Source organism: Patiria miniata, unplaced genomic scaffold, assembly GCF_015706575.1.
Source record: "Patiria miniata isolate m_02_andy unplaced genomic scaffold, ASM1570657v1 HiC_scaffold_8, whole genome shotgun sequence".
Classification (NCBI taxonomy): Eukaryota; Metazoa; Echinodermata; class Asteroidea; order Valvatida; family Asterinidae; genus Patiria; species Patiria miniata.
In genome coordinates, this window is record NW_024037075.1 from 1,706,171 (window position 1) to 1,730,604 (window position 24,434).

General features: G+C 41.4%; 5 protein-coding genes across 5 annotated transcripts; all 5 read left to right on the forward strand.

Moving 5' to 3' along the window:
* The first annotated feature begins 3,940 nt into the window (after window positions 1-3,940).
* LOC119719632 (alpha-1D adrenergic receptor-like) lies at window positions 3,941-5,132 on the forward strand. Its single transcript, XM_038189131.1, has one exon. The coding sequence runs from the start codon at window positions 3,941-3,943 to the stop codon at window positions 5,021-5,023; it is 1,083 nt and encodes a 360-aa protein (XP_038045059.1). The 3' UTR covers window positions 5,024-5,132.
* Window positions 5,133-11,755: 6,623 nt separating this feature from the next.
* Window positions 11,756-12,996, forward strand: LOC119719166 (octopamine receptor Oamb-like). Its single transcript, XM_038188507.1, has one exon. It carries the CDS (start codon window positions 11,887-11,889, stop codon window positions 12,994-12,996), a length of 1,110 nt encoding a protein of 369 aa, XP_038044435.1. The 5' UTR covers window positions 11,756-11,886.
* A 1,688-nt stretch (window positions 12,997-14,684) lies between these two features.
* On the forward strand, window positions 14,685-16,071 carry LOC119719633 (dopamine D2-like receptor). Its single transcript, XM_038189133.1, has one exon. It carries the CDS (start codon window positions 15,013-15,015, stop codon window positions 16,069-16,071), a length of 1,059 nt encoding a protein of 352 aa, XP_038045061.1. The 5' UTR covers window positions 14,685-15,012.
* Window positions 16,072-17,487: 1,416 nt separating this feature from the next.
* LOC119719200 (melanopsin-A-like) lies at window positions 17,488-18,812 on the forward strand. Its single transcript, XM_038188562.1, has one exon. The coding sequence runs from the start codon at window positions 17,634-17,636 to the stop codon at window positions 18,693-18,695; it is 1,062 nt and encodes a 353-aa protein (XP_038044490.1). The 5' UTR covers window positions 17,488-17,633; the 3' UTR covers window positions 18,696-18,812.
* A 3,029-nt stretch (window positions 18,813-21,841) lies between these two features.
* LOC119719634 (allatostatin-A receptor-like) lies at window positions 21,842-23,128 on the forward strand. The gene is made up of 2 exons (XM_038189134.1): window positions 21,842-22,609; window positions 22,727-23,128. The coding sequence occupies exons 1-2, from the start codon at window positions 22,031-22,033 to the stop codon at window positions 23,126-23,128; spliced, it is 981 nt and encodes a 326-aa protein (XP_038045062.1). The 5' UTR covers window positions 21,842-22,030.
* The last annotated feature ends 1,306 nt before the right edge of the window (window positions 23,129-24,434 follow it).

Sequence of the window (24,434 nt, forward strand, 5' to 3'; positions counted from 1 at the left end):
TCTTTTAGTACAAGAATCATTTAAATCACTCATGTACTTTTCAAGTTAGGGAATTTTAAACACAACCGCCGTTTTAAAGTTCTGTCCACGGATCACTAAAAAGTTCAGTGTTCTTTCAACAAAACGAAAACAAATTGTATTTTTTTTGTGTGTGAATTGTTTTCGTTTTGCTGAAACAACGCGCACCTTTTTGTGATCCGTGGACAGAATTTGAAAACGGCGGTTGTGTTTAAAACTCCGTTAATTGAAAAGTACATAAATGATTTGAAAGATTCTTGTACTAAAGAAAGCTTATGTGTTAGGCATTCATATAGATTTTGAAAGTGCTACATGCAGAACTTCACTAAAACAATGGTCCTGACATTTGGATTTCGGGTTTTTTTTGGACCCACTCTGTTAGCTTTAGAGCGATGAATTTCATTTTTTTTTGGGGGGGGGGGACGGGTTCAGGAACGCGTGCTGTGACACTGGCGTCTGGGAGCCAGACAAAACAAGTCGGCTACCGCGGCAAGTGCCGTGGGTTATGGAATGGTTATTGCTAATTAACGAGAATTCTACGGCCATGAACTGTTAACAAGCGCTTGCCTTAATGACTAGCAGGCATAGTTCCCAATCAATCATCTGCTCCCGTAAGAGTTCGATGTGGGAATAAAATGAACTTTAATTCGAGAAACTGAATTGCCAGGAATTTCCGCGGGAAAAGAGCGGGTGATTATGTTGCTGTTCGATGGAGCTCATTACTTCCGAAGACCCGCGGAATTGAAAAAAAGATTACAAATTAGGAACTGAATGGTACTATTTTGTTTTAATTACCCAAGGCCTAAAAGCTTGTAGGTGAATTGAATGACGAATCCCCGCGGAACACGAACGGGCAGTGTTTCCGAGATAATTGTGCGATTTCAAAGCCGGTGATTTAATACAAATTTCCGGAATTGTCTGCAAGCTGCCATACGGGAGAACAAGGCAATACCATTTTAACCACATGAGGCTCAAACATCCTGTCTTTGCAGTTTGAGTTCAGGTACGGCATGTTCAGTTTATAAAGAACATATACGTAATGAAAATGTAACTATGGCATCGGTAGAGGGCAACGTCATAATTATGGTTGTGGCAAATTCACAAGTCACAACCATTGTTTGGAAGATGTTACCGTTAGGGCGTTACAAACACAATACAGGGTAACCCTAACCCCCCCCCCCCCCCCCAAAAAAAAGAGCAACCCTCAAACATTTGCCTTTTTTCCACAAACGTGATCGTGAATTTTAATGTTTTAGGATATCGTGTTAAAGCTGAGTTTTTTCTTTCAAATACTGAAAAAAGATAATGAAAATAGCACATTGGGTTGCTGAGCAAAATGCCAATTATATAGCACAACTCCTTTTTGGTCCATTCCAATGGCATTACCACAGTTAAGGGATTTACACTGTACATTGTATGCATATTTGACGAAAGTGCATGAACTGCATGTAGTGCTTGTGTCCTAATCCTTACAAACAAGAATATGACAAGAGTACAAATGATATTGATGGAGATATCTTTTATTTTCCATCTGAACAGGTATGTTATCCTTTTTAGTCCCATTTTAAACCTTTTCAGCATCATACATATGTCAAAATATTAATGAAATTGTTCAAATGAAAGCTGTTTGAAGCACCATTGGAAAGGATTAAAAAAACACTGCTTTTACATATTATTAGCTTTTTCTCAGTAACCTAAAGTGCTGTTTTCAATGATTTGTTCGGTATTTGAAAGAAAAAACTCTCAGCCTTAATCTGATATCCAAACCATAAAATTCACAGATCAAGTTTTTGGAAAAAAAAGGAAATGTTTCTGGGTTAGTCACCCTGTACATGACCGCACTTGGTTGGACGTTAACATACTGAATTTCTTTTTGACTAAATAACTTTGATGTGACTGGGCGTGAACATTGTGTAAACGCACTGAATGATACGTGCAAGTACATTAATTAATGTGTAAAATGAATGGATGATGAACACGGAGTGCCAATAATCACTCAAACCAGACGGGAACCACAGTAGGCTTTGTGGAAGGAACAACAATTAATATGACCCGTGATAGAGATGGTATCAACGGGGGCGCGTGGTGGATGAAGTACAGGTGCATTTATACTAATTATTGCTGCTTCTTCACTATCACACACGTTAACAACAAGAACTACACAAAATGTACTCCAATTTGCGGTTGTGTTGGTGTATTTCGGCACACTCTGTGAGATGCGTACACCGAAAAATTGCCTGGGTTAATTTACCAAAGAAAGGGTGAAAACTGGAACTACCCAAACTTGGGTTGTTCTATAACCAATTGTTTGGGTTTTAATTTATGTTAAATTCAACCAAATTAAATTTGGTCTTGAATGACCACAAGTTTTGGTTGAATTTAGCAGAAATTCTAACCCAAACAATTGGTTATAGAATAACCCAAGTTTGGGTAGTTCCAGTTTTCACCCTTTCTTTGGTACAATTAACCCAGGCAATTTTTCAGTGTATAAACGCATGCATGCTCAACATCTTTACATATAACAGTATACAGCTAATGTATTTTATAGCATAATTTCCAAACTTCTAACTAGATATCCTTCACAACATAAATTTTCACACCTTTGTGAAATTAAAGACCTTGCCACAATCAGACCTGTTTTCGTGTATTTCTGCACACACACCAAAGTGAGCTGCGTTTAAGACGCAATTTGCTCAAACATTATGTACATAACAGCGTACAGCTGATTCTATCCTTAATACCTGCTTCCACCAGATTGCTGTCATCCTCTACTCTCCCTTCCAGTGCATGAATAATCTCTCTTGCTTCTCTGTATATAATTACGAGAAAAAACACAAACATGTGTCAGAATGTCTACCTTACATAAATTTACAGCCTATTTTCTTCGGAGGACATTATATACTCGTTAATTTATAACTCTTCAGGACGTGAGAGCCGTGTCTGGTATATCGAGAGAAGATTTGTAGAACGATGCGGGGCCTGTGCCTTACCAACGTGAAGTGAGTGGCCTACCGTGCCACACCTCAATTCCATGCAAAGTATTTGCATGGTTACGTCACTCCTGAAAGGACCTGCATTAACGTGCCCGTACACCGTGAAGAAAAGAAGTATGTTCTAATTCGCCCCGGTCGCTCAACCGAACATATTTATATTAGTTCACCATCCAGCGTCAGTTTCCATTCGCCACAGTAGGAGAAAAAGTATGAGACAAAGTAATGGTAAGTTAAGTAAATAGATATCTCATCGATTGATGTAAGGTCTACTGAGAGACTGCGCAGGCGCAACCCATTACGACGAAGGCTTCATGCGATCTGTAGAAGATTACAATCGATGTAAAGTGTTACAAGAAGAAATACTTCGGGCAAAATAACTTCATGTCAATTACTTACGCGGATAAGTGACAGTCGGTTACATTTGGCCAAGGATTTTTTGATTTTTTTTCTCTTAGTAAATCCAACTGAATTGATATCATCGGCAAGTTTGTAGTTCTCTCAGTTTTCGTTATGTTTTTTTTTTGTTACGAAACGTACGCGTAGCTGATGACATGGCGCTAGCGATATGACAGCCGTAAGTCAGTAGAGGTCGTCGCGGTTTTTTTGTTTATTTCACTTGAGAGAGCAATGCGTTTAAAAGCCGATGCGCGCGACGACTACATCACACACCGACGTCGGCACACATCGCTCCTTTTTAATCGTATGTTCAACAGTGCAGCGTCAAAAGTGGTACACAATTTCTGACATACTCCAGAAGAACGCAAATATCCAAAAGGTGGAAGCGATTATTTTTGAGTTGAGTGCTACAGAACGATTAACTCGGAACAAAAATTGACAAGTTTTGCAGTGTCTATTTGATATCATCTCGCTTCACTATCTAAGGCAGTAATTAGTTTTGTCTTTACAAAGTAAAGGTAATCAGCTTGAAAATGGAAAATGCCACCGAAAATGCTTCTTTGGTTGAGGTCACTTGGAGCGCTTATAGTACAGAAGGAGACTCTGAAGGGAATCAGATATTCCAGTATTTCTTCGAGAGGCAGGCTTTGGCAGGAATGTTTCTTACAGGTGCCATCCTTGGAACAGTTGGTAACTGCTTCGTTGTCGCGGCCGTCGCTCTGTCTAAGAAACTCCGGACGACGACTAATGTCTTTGTGGTCAACTTGGCGGTAGCGGATATCCTGACTTCGCTGTTTATTCCGTGGCAGACTGTGGCATTTCTGGGAGGGGATGCGTGGCCCATCCCGGGGGCGCCGTGGCTCTGTGCCATGGGAGGCTTCGTCATCGTCGTCACTTTTGGTTGTAGCATCAACAGCCTGGCTCTGATCGCCGTCAACCGTTGGGTGGGCATCACCAAGTCTCGCTTCACCACCCGTCGCATCTACACCGCCCGTAAGCTCGCTCTGATGGTCATCTTCTCCTGGGCTATACCGCTCGGCTGCGCCCTAACGCCTGTCCTTACAGACTTCGGCGAACTGGGCTACGAGAAGCTTTACTCCAGCTGCACTTGGGTAATAGAAGAATCTGTCTACTACAGCATGTTCATTACTGCTATGTATTACCCCATCCAGCTGATTCTGATAACCGTGTGCTACTCTTCGATATTCTGTTACGTCTGCAAGTCAGCACGCAGGATGACTCGAGCAGGCGCCCCGTCCATCTCGGAAGAAGTCAGTGGTGGAGCTAACCGTGCCATGAGGAGAAAGCTGTGGAAGAGACAAGTAGACGTCACCAAGAACCTGCTCTACATCGTCTTGGCTTTCGTCGTGTGTCTCACACCTTACTTCGTGACCATCATCTTCAGCAGCGACTGGAGCCGTCAGCTGGTGCCCTGGGCAGGAGGAATCATGTTCTGCAACAGCTGCGTCAATCCTTTCATCTACGCAACCTCGCACCCTGTTTTCAAAGAGGCTTTCGGGTACATGGTCAGATGCCAAAAGATTCCCCGCATCAAATCTAGTCCAACAGCGAGCACTGATCTGCCTGGTGCAAATACAGCAGAGACCAAGAAGTAAACAACACCCTTCTCAGGCTGGCCAATCCATTGTGAAGAACACCTTACAAAAACACCTACTTATTGTGCTTGTAGAAATCTACATTATATTGAGGAAGCCTAATGATCCATGCATATACAAGTGTGTATTTGCCTGCAATCGGGGACCCCCTATTGTCCCTCTTTTGTTTGTACTAACTTTCTATGAAGGCCTCCCATTATGTCGAGTACACATCGCCAAATTGGGGACCTTCGGGAATTGTGGACCCTATATTGTCCTCATTTGTTCAACGTCCCCTGAAGGCAGAAACAAACTCGGCCACTTTTAACAGCCTTGTAACGTACATATTAAAGATGCACTCCCCGTGTTTTTTTTTCGAGTGTTAACTGGAAAAGCTCATTTTCAGGGGGTTGCAAATGCCCAAGATCGGGGAAAAATTGACATTTGACTTCGTAATAAATAACCCTACTGAAAATTCGTTGGGAGAATTTTTCGTGAAGAGCATATGCACGCATCTTTAATGAGTAGTTTTAGCTTTGTACGTCAAATTAAGCTCAAATATTAAAATATCACTGAAAAATGGAACCAGATTCGTTTTTTACTGCTACAATCAAACATGACGAATTAAACGACTTAATTTGATGTACTATATCCACCAAAATGGAAACAGAGAGGGAAAGAAAGGATGTGTTCTGAATCATGCAGGCGAGAGTTTAATCAGTTGGATCCTATTACAAAGATTCAACAATCAAGAATCAAGAACAATTGAAAGCAAAGCTATGATACGAAATTATATGTTAATCTCGAACCTATAGGCTGAGGTTACTGTTGGTACAATTTATGTACTTATTGACTAGCATAGTTCAATAAACTAATGTGGTATAGTGTGTAAGCATTTGTTCTTTGCTTATACGACAGACACGTCGCTAAGCGACATAACTGTATTGATGGTATACCTACGAATCGCTGTATTGCAAAATTTGCACCGTACACTGCATAACACTGTATATATATTATTTACACGTGTCTATCTGTGTTTCTTTATTCATGTCCTATTTAAATTCTGGCAGCGAGCCATGTCGGCTTCACCGATCTAGTTTTCATTTCAAAAACACAAGTTACAGTTTGGTAAATGTATATTGATTTTTGAAATAGGCCCATTACTGTATAATAATCAATTTTGAACTGAAACTCTACGAACTGTCTGAGGTTTATTGCATCCTCCCCCGAAATTTGAATAAATAAATAATGCTGCATATGTAACATAATCTTGCCATTAGTTATAGAAAAGCAAAACGTATAATGGCCGCCATCTGGCCAACGATTGGATGGAGCCCCAATGGGAGGTTCTTATTGTTTGACACGACTTTCTATTGGATAGGACACGTCTACCGTTTATACGAGTCAAAAATACGAAACCCAAATGTCGGGACCATTGCTTAAGTGAAGTTCTGCATGTAGCACTTTCAAAATCTAGGGTATGAAAGCCCAATTCATAAGCTTTCCTTTAGTACAAGAATCATTCAAATCACTTACACCGTTTTAAAGTTCTGTCCACGGATCACACAAAAAGTGTGCCTAAAATCACTGGCAAAACGAAAACTATTCACACACATCCCTATGTGATTTGTTTTCGTTTTGCTGAAAGAACACTTGCTGTGATCCGTGGACAGAACTTTAAAACGGTGGTTGTGTTAAAAAAACCGTAACTTGAAAAGAATATGAGTGATTTGAATGATTCTTGTACTGAAAGCAAGCTGATGAATTGAGCTTTCATATCCTAGCTTTTGAAAGTGCTAGACCATCCAGTGTTAGACCTTCCACAGTTTGGCAACCCGTGGTTGGCAAAATGTGCCAATTTCGCGTCGGCGATAGAAAGGTCAATACCGTGCTGATGAAAAGGTTTAAAACGAAAAGAACCCTACTTGGTCTCATACAGTACATTACTTTGGGTCGAAAATGACGCCTTTTCGGGTCAAAAGGACTCTTTGTTGTGTCATTTTCTGATGACTTGGGCCCAAAACCTGTCATTTTGCAAACTGAGTGTCTATTGACCCAGAATAGCGGCATTGTTTTACCCTGAAAAGTATTAAGTCAAATAGAACTCATATTCCCGCTCAATCAGACCAAGGGCATTTTATAGTGTAATACAGTGTTTGGACTTGTACGTTTTAATGCTGCATTTGTTTTGCTTTCAGCAGTAGAATCTGCATAGCAAGTTACTAAGCTCAACATAGAGCTTTATGGCGATGAATTTCATTTTTGTGTGTGACGGGTTCAGGAGAGCGTGCTGTGACATTTGATGACTTGGAACCAGACAAAAACGAGTCGGTCACAGCGACAAAATGCCATTGGTAAGACCAACAAAGGCTCCGGTTTCTGGTATGCGCGCGCGTCGCCGTAGCCATGCACGTCGGCAAAATGAAAAAGTTTTGTTTTCAATGTAATGATGTCTCAAAACCGCCAACCTCACTGGTTTGACTGGAATCCTGCTGCTGCACAATTTTAACCTGTGTTTATAGAAGGGGGTAACGATCGAGTATAAGCTTTATGTGGCCTCTCTGGGCTCCCATATATTTTGCGCTAAATTTAATCGGGCACCATTTGCAGTCATCAGCCGACAATCGAAGGAGGAAAAAAAAGGGGAAAAAACCGCGTCGCCGCACAACTTTTGAAGCAAGCTCCATACCAGAAACCGAAGACTTTTTTTGGGCTTGATGCAATGGTTATTCATTGATAATTAACGAGAATTCTGCAGGCTTGACTTTTAATCAAGCGCTCGCTTTAACGACTAGCAGATTGTCTCCTAATGATCATGAGAGTTCGTTGGCCACAAAGTGAAGTTTAATTCGAGAACGTAAATATAATTGCCAGGATTTTCTTGGGGAAAAGGGCAGGTGTTTTTTTCGGGTTTTTTTTTGGGTGTTGGCTTGTGAAGACCTCCGGAATTTAAAAAAAAAAGAGATTACGAATATGATAATGAATGCACCAGAACGAGAAAGTATCATATAATTATTACACAAGGCCTAAAACATTGTAGGCGAATTGAATGGCGAATCCCTGCGAGACATAAGCTGGCAGTGCTTCCAAGGTGATTTCGCTCATAATACGCCGTCGATTTAATGAAAAATCAACATTACCCGCGAGTTACTTTACAGGAGAACATGAAGTAGCAGTTTTATTGCATGAGGTTCAAACGGCCTGGCTTTGCATTTTGAGTTTTTGAGTCAGTCTGGTATAAGGTATGTTCAGTGTTTATAAAACATACGTGATGAAAAATCTATCCATCGCATCTGCCTTTACTATCGAGGGAGTGAGCTCAATTTCAAAGGCACCGTCACTGCAAAAACTATTGTGTTAATTTAACACCATTCGGTATCCATGAAGGACAACACCAGTAAAATTTAACACCAGATGATCCCATTTAGATACCAATGGTGTTCGTTTAGCACCGCAGTTTTTGCAGTATACGTATGTCACTTTCCCAACGATTGTTTGAACGATACTTTATAGTTAGCGCTTTACATATTGGACCGTGTAGTTTGAAGCTAAATTTTACGTGAACATTGTGTACTGCATTTAATGATACCCACAACTAAACGTTAATAAATATGTATGATAAATGGATTATTCAAGCAATTGGGACGATATGTATGAGTTTTGTCATTAAAGGGGCCCCGTGGTAGCAGTGATGCGCTCTTTGCATGGAATCACGAAATTTAAACAGAGGCTTCACGTACGACACAAAGAATCCTTCTTAGAGTGGAGTGTCTTGGCCGCGTTATCTGAAGCATCGTACTCGCGTTCTACGGGTAATTTTGCAGCTTATGATGTGTGTGTCCTTGTGCAAGGCGCTTGGGAACTCAACTCCTCGACCCATCAGGAGTAAATGGGTACCAGTGAGGGCAGAGGTGGTTATCGCGATCCAGTTAAGCTACTTTGCAACGAATTGGCTGCATCGAGAGCTGTATACTCTCTAAGCAGCTGAGATTATGTTTGGAATGCTTCATTGGCCCAGCGAGCACGTGCGCTTTATTAATACAAGTTTTGTTATTATTCAAGTTATTCCGCTGTATGCTATGGCGACAGATTTTGCTAACTGCGTTCACAATAGGGAGACACACCATATTAAGGCGACCGTAGGCCTATAACTGTTGCCCTTTTGTGGTTACGACCCTTAGGACAAGGAATTTTGCTGCCGCAAACCATCTAGATCGATTCCTCGTGGTCTAATTAGTAAAATTACTGAATGTTGTGGGAAAAAGGATAAGGCAAACATGGGTTAGGTGACAGTTTAGGTTTGCGCACAAGTCTTTGGGAAAGTCGCCCTATTGTAACAAAAGGAATAATTATTTTAACTATGTAGGCTGCTAAGCTTTTGAAAATTATATTCTAAATTGTATAAGCCGTAGCTAACCAGTCCACAATAGTTACGTTATATAACACAAACTTTCAGGAGTTCAAAGTATCTTTCTGGTTTGATCCGATGCAATTGTTTTTCTTCTGCATGTACACATATTTTATGTGCCAACTTGTTAATAATGGTCTGCATTTTTACAGTGAATAACCATGCGAAGGCACGTGTTAAGTAAATTCACGCATGAAAGAAATAATGTCCTTGCGATTATTCCGAAACAATGTTGGTAAATGAATGATGTTATGTTGGGCATATAGCATTACGTTCGTCTATCCCATGGATTCTTCAGATGTGAGGAACTGACAGGATTTACATGTACATCAACTTCATTGTATTCAACTATCGGATTAAAATGCTCTTACGGTCGTCCTTCACTCTGGGGCTTTTCAAGTTCGGAATTTACTTGTCAATTTTTGAGAAACAATGTAGCGGTCACTTGTCATATGTACGCGATAATCTAATCACCTGCCGTCTTAGCAGTCGGCTACGTTTTGCTCGCTATACCTTTGTATCGTGTGGGTGCTGAATTCATTTTTCTTTTTTAAACAAGTGCCCTTTTGTTTAGAACAAGTTCCATTTTTAACCTGCTGCCTTTTAAGAGTGCCTTTCTTCGAATTTCTAAAAAAAGCGCACTGAAAAGCGCACTTAGTAGTATGATAAAGTGTGAATGATCGTCCGGTTTGAACAGTGCCCCCATTGAAAGATAGTCCCCCATTTAAATTTACGGAGGCCATGTGTCCGTAGAAGAGACCCTGTCTACCTTTTAGCGCAAATGTGAGAGTGCCCTTTTCACGACCTTCTTACCCCCACTAAGAATGACCTTGCTACGCCTCTGAAGCCATAACAGAATTTGGCACTTCCTAGTTTTGTTATAATTTTTGTTTTTAATTGGCAATGCAATGTCAAAGATATTGCACAACGTTTGCAAACATAAAAAAAACCCGAACTACCAATTATCATGAAGTATAGCTTACTTGACTGTAAGTGAATGATAGTCTCAACATCGTAAGAAATCATGGCACCTGGTATGCTGTCATTGTCAAGAAAAGTGGGGTTTGTTTATCATTTTTCAATTATGGCTGCACCACCATTTTTCCTTGTCATGCCCATCATAGTTACTTTTCTGCAATATGAACAATTAACAATCGCGTACCTGCCAGAGAGTTAGTAACTGGTGGGTACCGGCTCAAGTAACAGCTAGCACAGCAAAATGGCTACAGATATGGATTACTGAAATAAATTATCAATGACACTGATATAAATACGAGCGCGTGTGAACATTTGTTAATTTTTCGAAGAACATTATCTACAGCTTGTATTACATAAAAATAATCAAACTTAAGAGTTGAGCTTATTTAGCATAAAGCAATGAGGATTTTAATAAGCCACAAAAATACAATACTGGAGACACCTATTCTCAGCAACTTTCATACTGAAAATATTCAAATACCGTCACTAAAACATACAACATTACTTTATAAAATTGGTTTTGAAATTGAGCTCACCGAAAGGTACTTCTGTACGAACAGGGGCCGTCAGAAGCCAGATACAGCTGGGCGAGGTTTCGTTATGGTAGCAAAGTAGTGGCAATGGATGTAAATGAAGATAAGTAATGTGGCTGAACTCAGGAACTGCAAAGAACGAAGAAAGAACAGCGCTCTACGTCGATCCTTCTCTCAGGACGACATGTGCATGGATTGACCGTCTGGAATTCCGCTCTGCACAACTAACACTCAACTAAGCACATACATTTCACTTGTTCAAAATTCCTATTCCCAAATAAGGAGAACGTCAGGAAGGGCAATAAGTATTTAAACGTTCATTAGAGGACTTTACAAGTTAGCCTACTTGGAACTATTTAAACCTTTGTAAGTAAATCAATTATTGATTTTATGAAGCCAGGAATGAGGTCCAGGTTTCAAAAATTCCTGAAATGGTCTTTAAACGCGTAGGAGCGAAAGAGAGACTCCAATAGCGCTTTGTGACAACAATTATGGAAGCAGGTGTCTGTAAACAGTTTGCATGCTATTTTAGTATCAACCTATGGTGTGGGAAAGTCATTTAGACTAACATACATCGTTATTATATGATCTGACCAATTCTGGCACCAGTGACTAAAACACAATAACGGAAAGCACATTTCCTGCATATCTTTTGTTTCCACGAATGCGTATATACTGAGGAAGAATAACAGTATAAATCAGAAACGTGCAGTAATAATACCCGTAGTGGCTGAACACGTTCACAACAGCAGCACATACTTCATTGTTTGTTCAAATTTTGATAACATACAGGCAGGTGAAGCTTGATTAGAGAAAAAGTTTGCTTTGGACACTTGACTTTTTCAGCGTGCGGGACATGGGAACGATAACCGACAGTTAAGTTGTATAGAAGGAGCTTTATAAAAAGCAGAATCTTTAGTATTTCAGCGGTACAAATTTTGTAAGAAGATTCCTCGCTACACAGAATGCATAACGGGTCAACAACTACAGAGGGCACGTGGTTTGATAATTGCACAGTCGAATCTGATGCAGGAATGGGAATCTTTCAGTCATTCACCCAGAGACAGATTCTTGCAGCCATTTTAATCACCGTCGCCATCTTGGGCACCGTTGGTAACAGTTTCGTCATCGTTGCTGTCGCTTGGACCAAGAAGCTTCGGACGGTAACTAATGTCTTTGTGGTCAATTTGGCCGTTGCCGATGTCTTGACCTGTGTTTTCATGCCGTGGCAGGTTGTGGCGATCCTGGGAGGGAATGCGTGGCCCATCCCGGAGGCACCGTGGCTCTGTGCCATGGGAGGCTTCGTCATCGTCGTCACTTTCGGATGCAGCATCAACAGCCTGGCTCTGATCGCCGTCAACCGTTGGGTGGGCATCACCAAGTCTCGCTTAACCATCCGTCGCATCTACACCGCCCGTAAGCTCGCCCTGATGGTCATCTTCTCCTGGGCTATACCGCTCGGCTGCGCCCTAACGCCTGTCCTGACAGACTTAGGCGAACTGGGCTACGAGAAGCTTTACTCCACCTGTACTTGGGTCATAGAAAAATCTGTCTACTACAGCATGTTCATCAGCGCGATGTACTACCCCATCCAGCTGATTCTGATAACCGTGTGCTACACCTCGATATTCTGTTACGTCCGCAAGACATCACGCAGGATGACTCGAGCAGACGCCCCGACAAACTCGGATGAAGTCTGCGGTCAAGGAGCTAACCGCGCCATGAGGAGAATGCTGTGGAAGAGACAAGTAGACGTCACCAAGAACCTGCTCTACATCGTCTTAGTTTTCGTGTTCTGCCTCACGCCTTACTTCGTGACCATCATCTTTACCAGCGACTGGAGCCGTCAACTGGTGCCCTGGGCAGGAGCAATCTTGTTCTGCAACAGCTGCGTCAACCCCTTCATCTACGCAACCTCGCACCCTGTTTTCAAAGAGGCTTTCGGGTACATGGTTAGATGCAAAAAGATTCCCATTAGCGGAGCGAGTTATCAGATCAGATGTGCCGCGACAGCGAGCACTGATGTGCCTGATATACATACATCACACACCGAGAAGTACACAACACCATTCTAAGGCTGGCTGGTAGGCTAAAACCAATGCATTGTGAAGAACAACTCCAAAAACCTACGGATTGTGCTTGTACAAATTTGCATTTTGTTAACGAAGCCCAATGATCCGCGTATAGTGCCTTATAACAGAGGTAATGTGCAACATTTGCTGTTGCTGCAGTTTTCAGAAATAAATGAATTTGGAGGATAAGTATATTATAGCAAATATTTTTAAACTGACTTGTTTCATGTTTTGGGCTTGTAAGTGCAGGAAAAACATAGAAAACCAATCATGTTCTTGTAGTCTGGTTACCTGACCCAACTTAAGATGAAACAGAGCAATTTGTAGACTTTGGGGAATTGTAAGGTCAAAGAATCAGTCTAGCAGGCTTGTACCCATTCACAGGTGTGTAATCAATTGCAAAGAAAATGCGGAATAGCTAAATATGAAAAGCTAGGAGCAGTTTTTGGAAAAAGTTAGTTTTTTCCAACGCTGGTCGGCCGACCAGCGTTGGAAAAATACAGTTTTTCTTGAAAATGTCAGCACATCAGGAGCCACGATTTTACAGGATGCTTTAGACTGTCATTCCCTAACAATTCAGTAAGGTATTGCGTGATAATTTGATCATTTCGTTTTTTGATGTTTGCAAATGTTGTATCTTCCCTTTAACATGATTTCCCGTGCTGTTTCGAGTTTCACCTCAAAAAAAAAATCAGTTGCAGTTTTCCTAGCGATATAAAAGTTATTCACTTTCGAACAAAAGTATTCCACCGACGTTTAGTTATTGAATTATTTCTGTACACAATTTGGATTATCTGCAGCCCAACAATGACGCGGCTCAAGCAGGTTTTTTTTCGTAAAAAAAACAAACAAAGTGAAAATTCGTGAGGAGAAATAAAATATATTATTTGATGATCAAGCTTATGCATTTTTAATGAGTAATTCATTGTTTGAAAGTACACATGTAGTTTTCTACGCTACAGCACAAACCTCAACATATCATTGCAAAATAGGAATCGGATTCGTTAGTTACTCCTATGATCAACATCATGACAATTTGAACATGTTGATTTGATTTACTCTTTCAGCCAATTAGAGTGCAATATAGAGGGGAAGCGTGGTCCATACCGGGGTCGCCGTGGTTGACTTGGTGTGACTCCTTCTGGGAAAGCTGGTAAAATGTCTGCCGTGCAACCCTTTTTTCTCTGAACAATGCATAAAATTGATTACAACAGTATTTTTTCCAGCAAAAAATAACACGCAAAGTTTTTTCCATGATTAGCTAATTAAGAATGAAAATTCGATAAATATTTAAACATTTACATATGGCTCAGGAGAGTCATGGATGGATCTACGTTCTATCTCAGGAACATATAATGCTGCGATATGATGCCAGAATTTCCCTTGGGTACGTAAATGATAGGCTTCTTATTGATTATGAAGCCAGGCATGAAGTCGAGGTCGCAGAAAAAAACCCTGAGGTTTTAAAAACGCCGGAGGCGATTGTACACAACTGAAGCGAAAGAAAAACTCCAATCGCGCTTTGTGACAATACCAAATTATGTATGCAGTTATATATATAGATATATATGCATGCCATTGTAGTACTGGCCTTCTGTGTGGGAAAGTCATGTAGACTCACATATAGTTATCATACTGCAGTTATACAAGGAACTAAATCATAAAAGGAACTAATTTAAGGTACCATTTCCTGCACTATGCATCCTTGGTTTCCGTTGAGCTAGAGAAGAATAATAACAGCATAAATATAAGATATATGCAGTTATAAAGCCGTAGTAGTGGAATACGTGCACAACTGCACAGACTGTATTGTTTGTGATATGAACAGACAGGAGGCGAGCCTTGATTAGAAAAAAAAGTTTGCTTCTGACACTTGACTTACTCAGCGTACGGGACATGGGCTACGGAAAGATAACTGATAGTTTGAAATCGAGTGAGTTTGTAAAGGAAGAGCTTTAAAGCTGAATCTTTAGTATTTCAGCGGTACAATATTTGTTAGAAGATTCCTCGCTATACAGAATGCATAATGAGTCAACAACTACTGAGGGGACATGCTTTGGTAATTGCACTGTCGAATCTGATGCAGGAAGGGTTGTGTATCAGTCATTCATCGAGAGGCAGATTCTTGCTGCCATTTTTATCACCATCGCCATCTTGGGCACCGTTGGTAACAGTTTCGTCATCCTTGCTGTCGCTTGGACCAAGAAGCTTCGGACAATAACTAATGTCTTTGTGGTCAATTTGGCTGTTGCTGATGTCTTGACCTGCGTTTTTATGCCGTGGCAGGTTGTGGCGATCCTGGGAGGGAATGCGTGGCCCATCCCGGGGGCGCCGTGGGTGTGTGCCATGGCGGGCTTCGTCGTCGTTGTCACCTTCGGATGCAGCATCAACAGCCTGGCTCTGATCGCCGTCAACCGTTGGGTGGGCATCACCAAGTCTCGCGTCACCACCCGTCGCATCTACACCGCCCGTAAGCTCGCTCTGATGGTCATCTTCTCCTGGGCCATACCACTCGGCTGCGCCCTAACGCCGGTCCTGACAGACTTTGGCGAACTGGGCTACGAGAAGCTGTACGCCACTTGCACCTGGGATATCTCGAACACATATTCTGCCTATTACAACATTCTACTCACAGTAGTCTGCTATCCAATTCAAACTACCGTGATCATTTTCAGTTACATGTCAATATTCTGTTACGTCCGTAGAACAACTCACAGAATGGTCGAAGTAGTCGTTTCATCAGACTCGCATGAAATAGGCGATGAAAGGATGCGACGGAACTTATGGAAGAGGCAACTAGGCGTTACAAAGAACTTACTGTACATCATATTAGCGTTCATGGTATGTCTCACGCCATACTTTGTGGCCATCGTGGTGTATACCGACTGGAGCTACCGCTTGACGCCCTGGGCGGGCGCCATCTTGTTCTGCAACAGTTTCGTGAACCCCATCATTTACGCAACCTCGCACCCAGACTTCAAAAGGGTTTTCAGTCACGTGATAAGGTATCGGAGGATTCCCAGAAGCGGTTCATTTAAGCGGCCAATATCCCCAACAAACACGGGCTCTGATGCATGATCCCGGATCCCGGATGATTCTGAAGAACATAACTTTCGTATTTACAAGCCAACAGGGAGTCCCCTAGCTTTTTTGTTTTATTATCGAACACAGACTTTGTTGTTTGTATTATACAGTATTTATACAAATTGAACTTGAAACCTTAATAGGTTTCGATAAGTGTTGACTGTGTACAATATCAAAAACTGTGGTAAACTTTGATTTGAAAGAGTCAAACTTGAAAAAAAACCACCATAATTCAAGCTGAGAATAGCTGTACTCAGAAGTGTAGCAGGATACAGTGGGATACCAATCGCAATTTTACTAGTCACAATAAAGACACTTTGGCGTTTATTTGCTCCACTGTGACGCGTGATGCAAACGTCTTGAGGAAACAATAAAGATATGTATGGCACCAAATCCCCATGGCTCTTGTACTGGCATCAAACGTTGTATACTGGTGAAACTGGCATCATCCTAGTGTTATACCTGGATGCGTCTGTATGGGCTAGCATTCTGATTCCAATTGGCATGCCTTCAAATCTACTACACAAATTCCCTTTGCCTCAGAAATTTACAAGCTGGTAAAAGTGTTATGTTTAACCCGTCCTAAGTTCACTGCCGTCTCTAAAAATGTACTTCAAAGTTTACAATATAGAAAGATGTTTCAGCAAAACCATCACTTACAGTATACATAGCGCGTCAACCCAAACATTAAACTTTAATCCCTTGGGCAAAAATGGAGTCATGCACTCAGTTGATAATTACGGTACATCATTACTCTCTGAGACACCCACTGATATAAAGGAAATTGAAGTATATTTGTAAAGTATCCTGCCCAAGAACACAAAGTACAACCCACTGCTGAACATGGACCCACGATTCAGTGCCAGAATTAACCACAAAAACCTCGAATCCTACGCATCATACCACTGAACCACAGCATTCAAACAAAATTGATAGAATCGAAACATCGATACGTCACGGACATGGAGGTTATCCGGAAACGTTTGTTTCCTCTTGCAACTGAAGCACATCCTCATATAAACACAATGGGAAACAGTCATCATAATGCAATGGTACATTATATATACGTGTTAGCCTTCACGTTGGTGTAATATTATTAATATTATCTGATTTCCATAGACTGTGCGAGGTTGCACCACATACGAAAGCACCATCAAAACTAACATGTCAACGAACTTAATGACAGGAAGGCATAGTAATGGAGTGAACCGTGGAAACGGAACACGCTTTGAACGTGCTGACTGATGAGTCAAGTGTTTGTGGTCAAATGCTTCAGGTATAAATTGAGAGTATTTGTTTTGATGTAAAAATTCGTAACTGGTAGGTTAATCCTGAAGTAACAGTAGCCAAGAGAATGACGTGTGGCGAGTGACTCTTCTCAATTTGAATGAAGGACTCTGTGCAGAAGGATGTTCCCAATAAGCTCTCTACTCTCTGGAAGATATCTTCTTCGACATACCGATGGATTATTCATTCGTAAAGTCACGGACGGACACTGTAAAGATGTCGCGACATTGATGTCCTCTTGACTTTTTCCTCTGGGTCCAGTTTTTGTAATGAAAAAAATGAATATCGCCTCATCTCCAGATGTGGAAGATGCTGCGGGGATTGTTGTTTACGGATATTTTTATGAGCGCCAACTTTTGGCGGCAATTCTTATCACAGTTGCAGTTCTTGGTACGATAGGCAACTGCTTCGTCATCATCGCCGTCGGTTTATCCAAGAAACTCAGGACGACCACCAACGTCTTTGTGGTCAATTTAGCCGTTGCTGATGTCGCGACGTGTCTCTTCACACCGTGGCAGGCCGTGGCGATCCTGGGAGGGGATGGCTGGCCGATACCGAGAGCGACATGGGTTTGCACCGCCGCCGCCTTCGTAGTTGTCGTCACAATCGGGTGCAGCGTAAACAATCTCGCTCTAATCGCAGTCAACCGTTGGGTGGGCATCACCAAGTCTCGCTCCACTACCCATCGCATCTACACCGCCCGTAAGCTCGCTCTGATGGTCATCTTCTCCTGGACCATACCGCTCGCCTGCGCTTTGACACCAGTCTTGACAGACATCGGTGAACTTGGCTACGAAGTGCTGTACAAATCCTGCACCTGGGTAAGATCGAATCCCCACACAGAAACTTACAATCTGATTATTGCGGCAGTGTACTACCCAATACAACTCTGTTTGATAACCGCAAGTTACCTGTCCATTTTCTACTACGTCCGTAAGACCTCACGTGCGACGATTGAAGCAGTACGAGGAGACAAGGCAACTAAGAAGAAGGTATCAAAGAGACAACTCGAAGTCACCAAGAACTTGATTTACGTCGTCTTGGCGTTCGTTTTCTGCTTCACGCCCTATTTCATTTCTCTCGTAGCCTCTGCCGATTGGAGTTACCGACTCGTTCCCTGGGGTGCCACCATTGTGTTGTGTAACAGCAGCGCCAACCCCATAATTTACGCAACCTCGCACCCGGATTTCAAAGAGATTTTCGGATACCTCATTAGGTGTCGGAAAATCCCCCACAGCGGCCAAGGTAACAGGTCCAGGACAAATACACTCACGTTCACTGGTTCCTCTGTGAACCAAGAATACTCAGTCACCAACCATCATCGTGTGTGATTGTGATATGTATGGGCCATCGGCTCTGCACGCTCTATGGGTTTTCAACCCAAGGCAGGAGTTCTGGCTGCACTGGAGGTTCACATTATAGGGAAAATACAACATTTGCAAACATCGAAAAATAAAACTACCAAGTTTTTACGAAATACCTTACTAGGATGTTGGTAAATGACAGTCTTAAACATCCTGTAAAATTATAACACCTGGTGTCAAGTCATTTTCAAGAAAACGGTATTTTTGTATACATTTCCAACGGTGGTCGGCCGACCACCGTTGGAAAAACCTAACTATTTTTCAACTACTGCTCCAAATTATACATTTTTTTTCAGTCCAAATTTTGTTTGATGTTGGTTACATGTTCATGAACGGATGCAGGCCAGCTAGACTGGTTCCCTTACCTTACAATTTTCCGACAACTATAAATTGATCCATTTTATCTTTAGTGGAGTCAAGGAACCAGACTACTTAAACATTTTTGTTTTTCTTGGTTTTTCAAGCATTTTCGAACACAAAACTTCAAACATGTCGGTTAAACAATATTTGATCTATTATACTAACCCCTCAAATAGTTCATTTCTGAAAATTACAGCAAAAGCAAATGATGTACATTCCCTTTAATACTGTTGGACAACTCATAGCGTAAAAAACAATTTCCTGTTAGATCTGTGCCTAAGGCTAAGTTTGATCTCGAAAAAGGTCAATTTAAGTATGACCTTAAAAAGGTCAATATAAGTATGACTTTATATACAAACATGATTTAAGTGTATAACCTTATATTCAAACAGGATACATCTTGTATTGTATTGTATCTTATCATACAAAATCAAAACAATTCGCCACACATCTTTGTTTTTAGAGCAACAATCCAGACGGGTATCCGTCACGACTTAGACACTTAATTAAAATAATAATTCAATATGTGTTTTGCCCTTCACAGAAGTATAAACTGTTTTTTTATAAACACTGTAATATAGCCTACTCAGTATAATAACTTTTAATTAAAACTCATGAGCCGAATTGTTGCTACATGATGCTCAATACAATTAAGATATTTTTAGAGTATTAAAAGAGTATTAAACCTGTTAGACAGACTGCATGAAATGACTGACGCGTAGAATAACCTGGAACTCAACAGAACAAAGACCTCTTTGGTGTAAATAATGCATGTAACAAAAGACAAAAAAATAAAGTACATTTTGTGTTGAGACAAAAGGGTAAAACCTTGGGTACAAAAGGCTGCTCGTAAAGTTATTTCAAATGATCACCTTTTGTTTTCATTGTCGTTTGTCTATTGTCGAGCAGGTGTATTAGTCGTCAATGGACCGATCCAGTTAGCACCGCCCCATGGTATTCTGACCAATCACAGTCGTGATTTATGTCCGACGTGCGTGCACAAAAGTCCGACATGCGTGCACGCGTGTATGGTGCGCGCGGCAGGAAAATGCAGTGTGGCATTGGTTGCCCAGTGCGCAGTGGGTGAGGCTTACTGGATCGGTCCATTCATCACCGACACCACAAACTGACAATCAGTTGCGCGTGAGTTCCTGGCACGCGCTCGTATTTTGCAGAACCGCGTTATTTTCGTTTTCACCAACTGACACCCGGCACAGCGCGGCACGGCATGCGCCCACCCCCCAAACATTTTCGTTTTCAAGAACTGACACTGATCTTAATTTCACCAGTTAAAAAGTTTTTAAAACAATTTTGTGTTAGCACACGAGTAGGCCTATACGGATGGATTAAATTCGTGTCAAACCTTTCAAAATGTTTTTTATTTTCTCCTAATTGTATTGGTGCAACATGCTTGCGTGTCCGTTCGTGACAACAAAAATAGTTGATTACGTGGTTTTCACGAACTGACAACCACTAACGCGTGAGTGTCAGTTCGTGGTGTCGGTGACGAATTTTATATCTTCGAATTCGGGCTGAGACAAAACTCGTTTACTCGTTGGCGAATCATTGCACGCCAGTGGGAAATCGATTAATAAATAAAGAGACAATTAACAGTTTCTTCTGGTGTAACAGTCTCCGGTTAAGGAGTATAATTACCAGTGCGACCGGTGCGAGCTTGTACCGGTGGTGTGTGAAATATGGGCCCTATGAACTACGGACTCATTGGTTGTACTGCGCATGCTCAACTGAAGATAATAAGGACGGTGACTGATCACGTATGAGGGTTGCAGTCACGTGTAAAGGCAAAAGAGACCAGATTTCATGGGTAAAAATTTCATATTACACCGGTGCCACCATTCCAATTTGTATGGGTCACCGGGATGAGACTTATTTTGGCATAGGCTTACGACAAGTCAGGTGGGGAGGGGTGGAAGAAGATTGACATCATGTGATACTTTAGCGAGCGCTGTTAAACGAGCATTATACCCTGAAATCTCCCCAAAAGTCATGTTTTGATTAAATATCAAAGTAAGGTAGCACTTTAAATGACTAACTAGAGTTAAAGTGTGTATAAGCTTTCAACCTCTTCATCAGATGCAATGAAAGGATTGTTTAGCTTTCTTATCTTATTTAAAAGGCCTGGTTTAAAGGAAACTAACCTAATGTCTTACCATTCCCGAGAACAGACGAAACCTGACCCCGTAGTTAACACCGAACGCGTCGGACGTTTTTTGACATACATATACGTTTCTTTCAACATATATCTACATCATACACGTTCTGTGTGTAAATATCGAATACACACAGCACCACTAAACAAAACGTTATTTCTCAAACGTCCGCATAATGCGATACCGTGCGGCTTGATTCACAACTAGTACTCAACAGCCCAATTTTTTTTTTTGGGGGGGGGGGACAAAATTGTGACCCCAGAAACTCGTTCTAGCATGGTTCTCGCAAGAATAACACAAAACGCCCAGTGTTTAAAGGAATGGTTGTGTGGAAGTTAATATCCTACTTTTAAATGCTCTTTCAAATTATTATAATGTCGCTTAAAACACGTTTTGTAGCCCAACTGGGCTCGTTCCGGGACGTAATGCCCTTTAAAGTTAGACAGGACGTTACATGTAAAATATATGGTGGCGCTGTTCAAGGTATAGTCTCTGTTTTGCTTAATGCGTATTCTGCTACAATGCCACCCGCTAATAAACACTTTTGAACCGTTGTTTAAGAGAAGTAATTGCACTGTTGGAATATATGCAACGTTACAGGTACCAATATCTGACTGGTTGATGAAACCCGTGGCAGAGCTAGCTACCAGCAAACGGACTTATAACGGCAACACGCGTACACGTCTTGTTCTCAAACCGCACAATTGAAATCTATGTACGGTAGCATGTTGCAAAGGCAAGATCTTCTGAGTACAGCAGATTCTTCTTGAAATGACGGTGCCTGATGAAGAAACACTTACAAGTTTTGTTGCGTTTCGATATATAAACATGAATAAGTCTTCGTCATTTTCAGAGGCAGAAGAAACAGGTTATGACATCCGGATTGTGGCGGCAATTATCATTACTGTGGCAATTTTGGGCACAATTGGTAACAGTTTCGTTATCATCGTTGTTGCTTTATCCAAGAAACTACGGACCACCACCAACGTCTTTGTGGTCAATTTAGCCGTAGCTGACGTACTGACCTGCCTCTTCCTACCCTGGCAGGCTGTGGCGATCGTGGGAGGCGATGACTGGCCGATACCGAGGGCGCGATTTGCTTGCACTGCTGCTTCCTTTGTCATTTTGGTCACAATCGGATGCAGCATGAACAACCTGGCTCTGATCGCAATCAACCGTTGGGTGGGCATCACCAAGTCCCGCTCCACCACCCGTCGCATCTACACCGCCCGTAAGCTCGCTCTGATGGTCATCGTTTCCTGGGCTATACCGCTCGGCTGCGCCCTGACGCCGGTCTTAACAGACTTTGGTGAACTTGGCTACGAAAAGCTGTACAACTTATGCATATGGGTAAGATCAAATCCGTACACTAATACTTATCGTATGCTAATTGCAGAAATCTACTACCCAATACAAGTGATTACTATCATAATCAGTTACATTTCAATTTTCTGCTACGTCCGTAAGACGTCACAAGAGACCATAGAAGCAACACGAGGAAACACATCAACGAGGTTGAGAATCTCTAAGAGGCAAGTGGACGTCACCAAGAACTGTGCGTACGTCGTCTTGGCGTTCATTTTTTGCTACACGCCATGTTTTGTTGCCATAACAATCTCGGATCTCGAGTGGATCTACAAAGTCGCGCCTTGGGCTGTCGCCACGATGTTCTGCAACAGCAGCGTCAACCCCGTCATTTACGCAACCTCGCACCCAGACTTCAAAGAGGTCATCGGGCACCTGATGTGTCGGCAAAGATGTCGGACAATACCCCAAAGTGATCCAAGTCCGAGAGCCAGGGCAGCAGTATACGCCATCAGCTCCCCTGCCAACCAGGAATGCCCAGAGAACGAAGACCACAGAATGTGATTTATTGATAGATGGACTTGTCTTTTTTTTGGATGGGGTGGGGACGTAAATGTTAGAGGGTTCAATTTTTCGGTAGCACTGGTAAAGGTGGATTCAAAGGATTTGTGGTGTTGCGGATACGTGATAATTCTGTCATATTTGTGGAATTGGAAAGGAATTTGAGATTTTGATTTTAGTTTAAAAAGTTTTGTACTCGCATATTTTGGTGATGTTGGAGACGGTTGGTGAATCTTGGGTAGATTCAATTCAGATACATCTTTACTGGTATTTGGCCCATGTGGATTAACTCCGTATTTTTTCATTAGCTATTTTGGATGTGATAGTCAAACACAGCTGTGACACTTAGTATTTGTATATTATATTTCAAATTTACAATTGGTGGAATTTAGAAGTATGATTTCAAGCTTGAGGTATTGTGTAAAGAAATACATTTTAATTTGTGTGGTACAATCATTTCATTAACATTTATTTAATTTATTTATTTATTTATTTTTAAATTCTTGTTTCCCCCACTTAATTATTAATATTATTTTGTGAACATATTGTATAATATATTTGTTTTGTAGCCACTGGTATTGGAAGTGAAGGCCATATGGTCACAGTTATTAAGTTATATTTTTCAATTCCTGGAATTTGCCGCTGGCTGATGTGTGTTTTAATTGTATTGTACCATGCTGCATATATATATTTTTCTATTAATGCAGCATAAATAATATTAATAATAATTCACTCTAACCACACAGCCATGTTAAGCGCGCAATTGGTTACTGAGTCATCAGTCTATTTATGTCTATATTTACTGGCACACACCCTGAAAAAATTCATTCCCCTCGTTTATGTCACTTGACAGCTAAACAATTTGGACATTGTTCAAGTGCGTGTGTTCAATTTACAAAGCTAAACGCAATTCTGCTGGTATACCAAACAAGATAATAGGTGACAAGTGTTTTCGCAGAAGCAAATTGTATGGGAAAATACCTGCGGTGTGGGAGTTATTTTATTGCAATTATAACACCAAGATCTGGAAAATAGGTAAATAAACAGCTTTAAACCCGAGCCAGAGCTACCAGCTTAGGCCAAAAAGAAGTCTCCGGTTTCTGGTATGGAGCTTGCCCCAAAAGCGGTGCGGTGACGCAGCTTTTTTTTTTTTTTTACCTGATTTTTTTGCTTCAAATGTCGGCTGATGACTGCAAATGGTGCCCGACTAAACTTAGTGCAAATATATGGGAGTCCAGAGAGGCCACGTAAAGCTTATTCTCGATCGTAACCCCATCTAAAAACACGTTAAAATTGTGCAGCAGCAGGA

Excerpts from the sequence above, each read along its gene's own strand:
- LOC119719633 (XM_038189133.1), top strand. The coding sequence starts at position 15,013 with ATGCATAATGAGTCAACAACTACTGAGGGGACATGCTTTGGTAATTGC.
- LOC119719166 (XM_038188507.1), top strand. The coding sequence starts at position 11,887 with ATGCATAACGGGTCAACAACTACAGAGGGCACGTGGTTTGATAATTGC.
- LOC119719632 (XM_038189131.1), top strand. The coding sequence starts at position 3,941 with ATGGAAAATGCCACCGAAAATGCTTCTTTGGTTGAGGTCACTTGGAGC.
- LOC119719200 (XM_038188562.1), top strand. The coding sequence starts at position 17,634 with ATGAAAAAAATGAATATCGCCTCATCTCCAGATGTGGAAGATGCTGCG.
- LOC119719634 (XM_038189134.1), top strand. The coding sequence starts at position 22,031 with ATGACGGTGCCTGATGAAGAAACACTTACAAGTTTTGTTGCGTTTCGA. Across the intron at positions 22,610-22,726 it reads TGTACAACTTATGCATATGG|ACGTCACAAGAGACCATAGA; the intron begins GTAAGATCAAAT and ends TACGTCCGTAAG.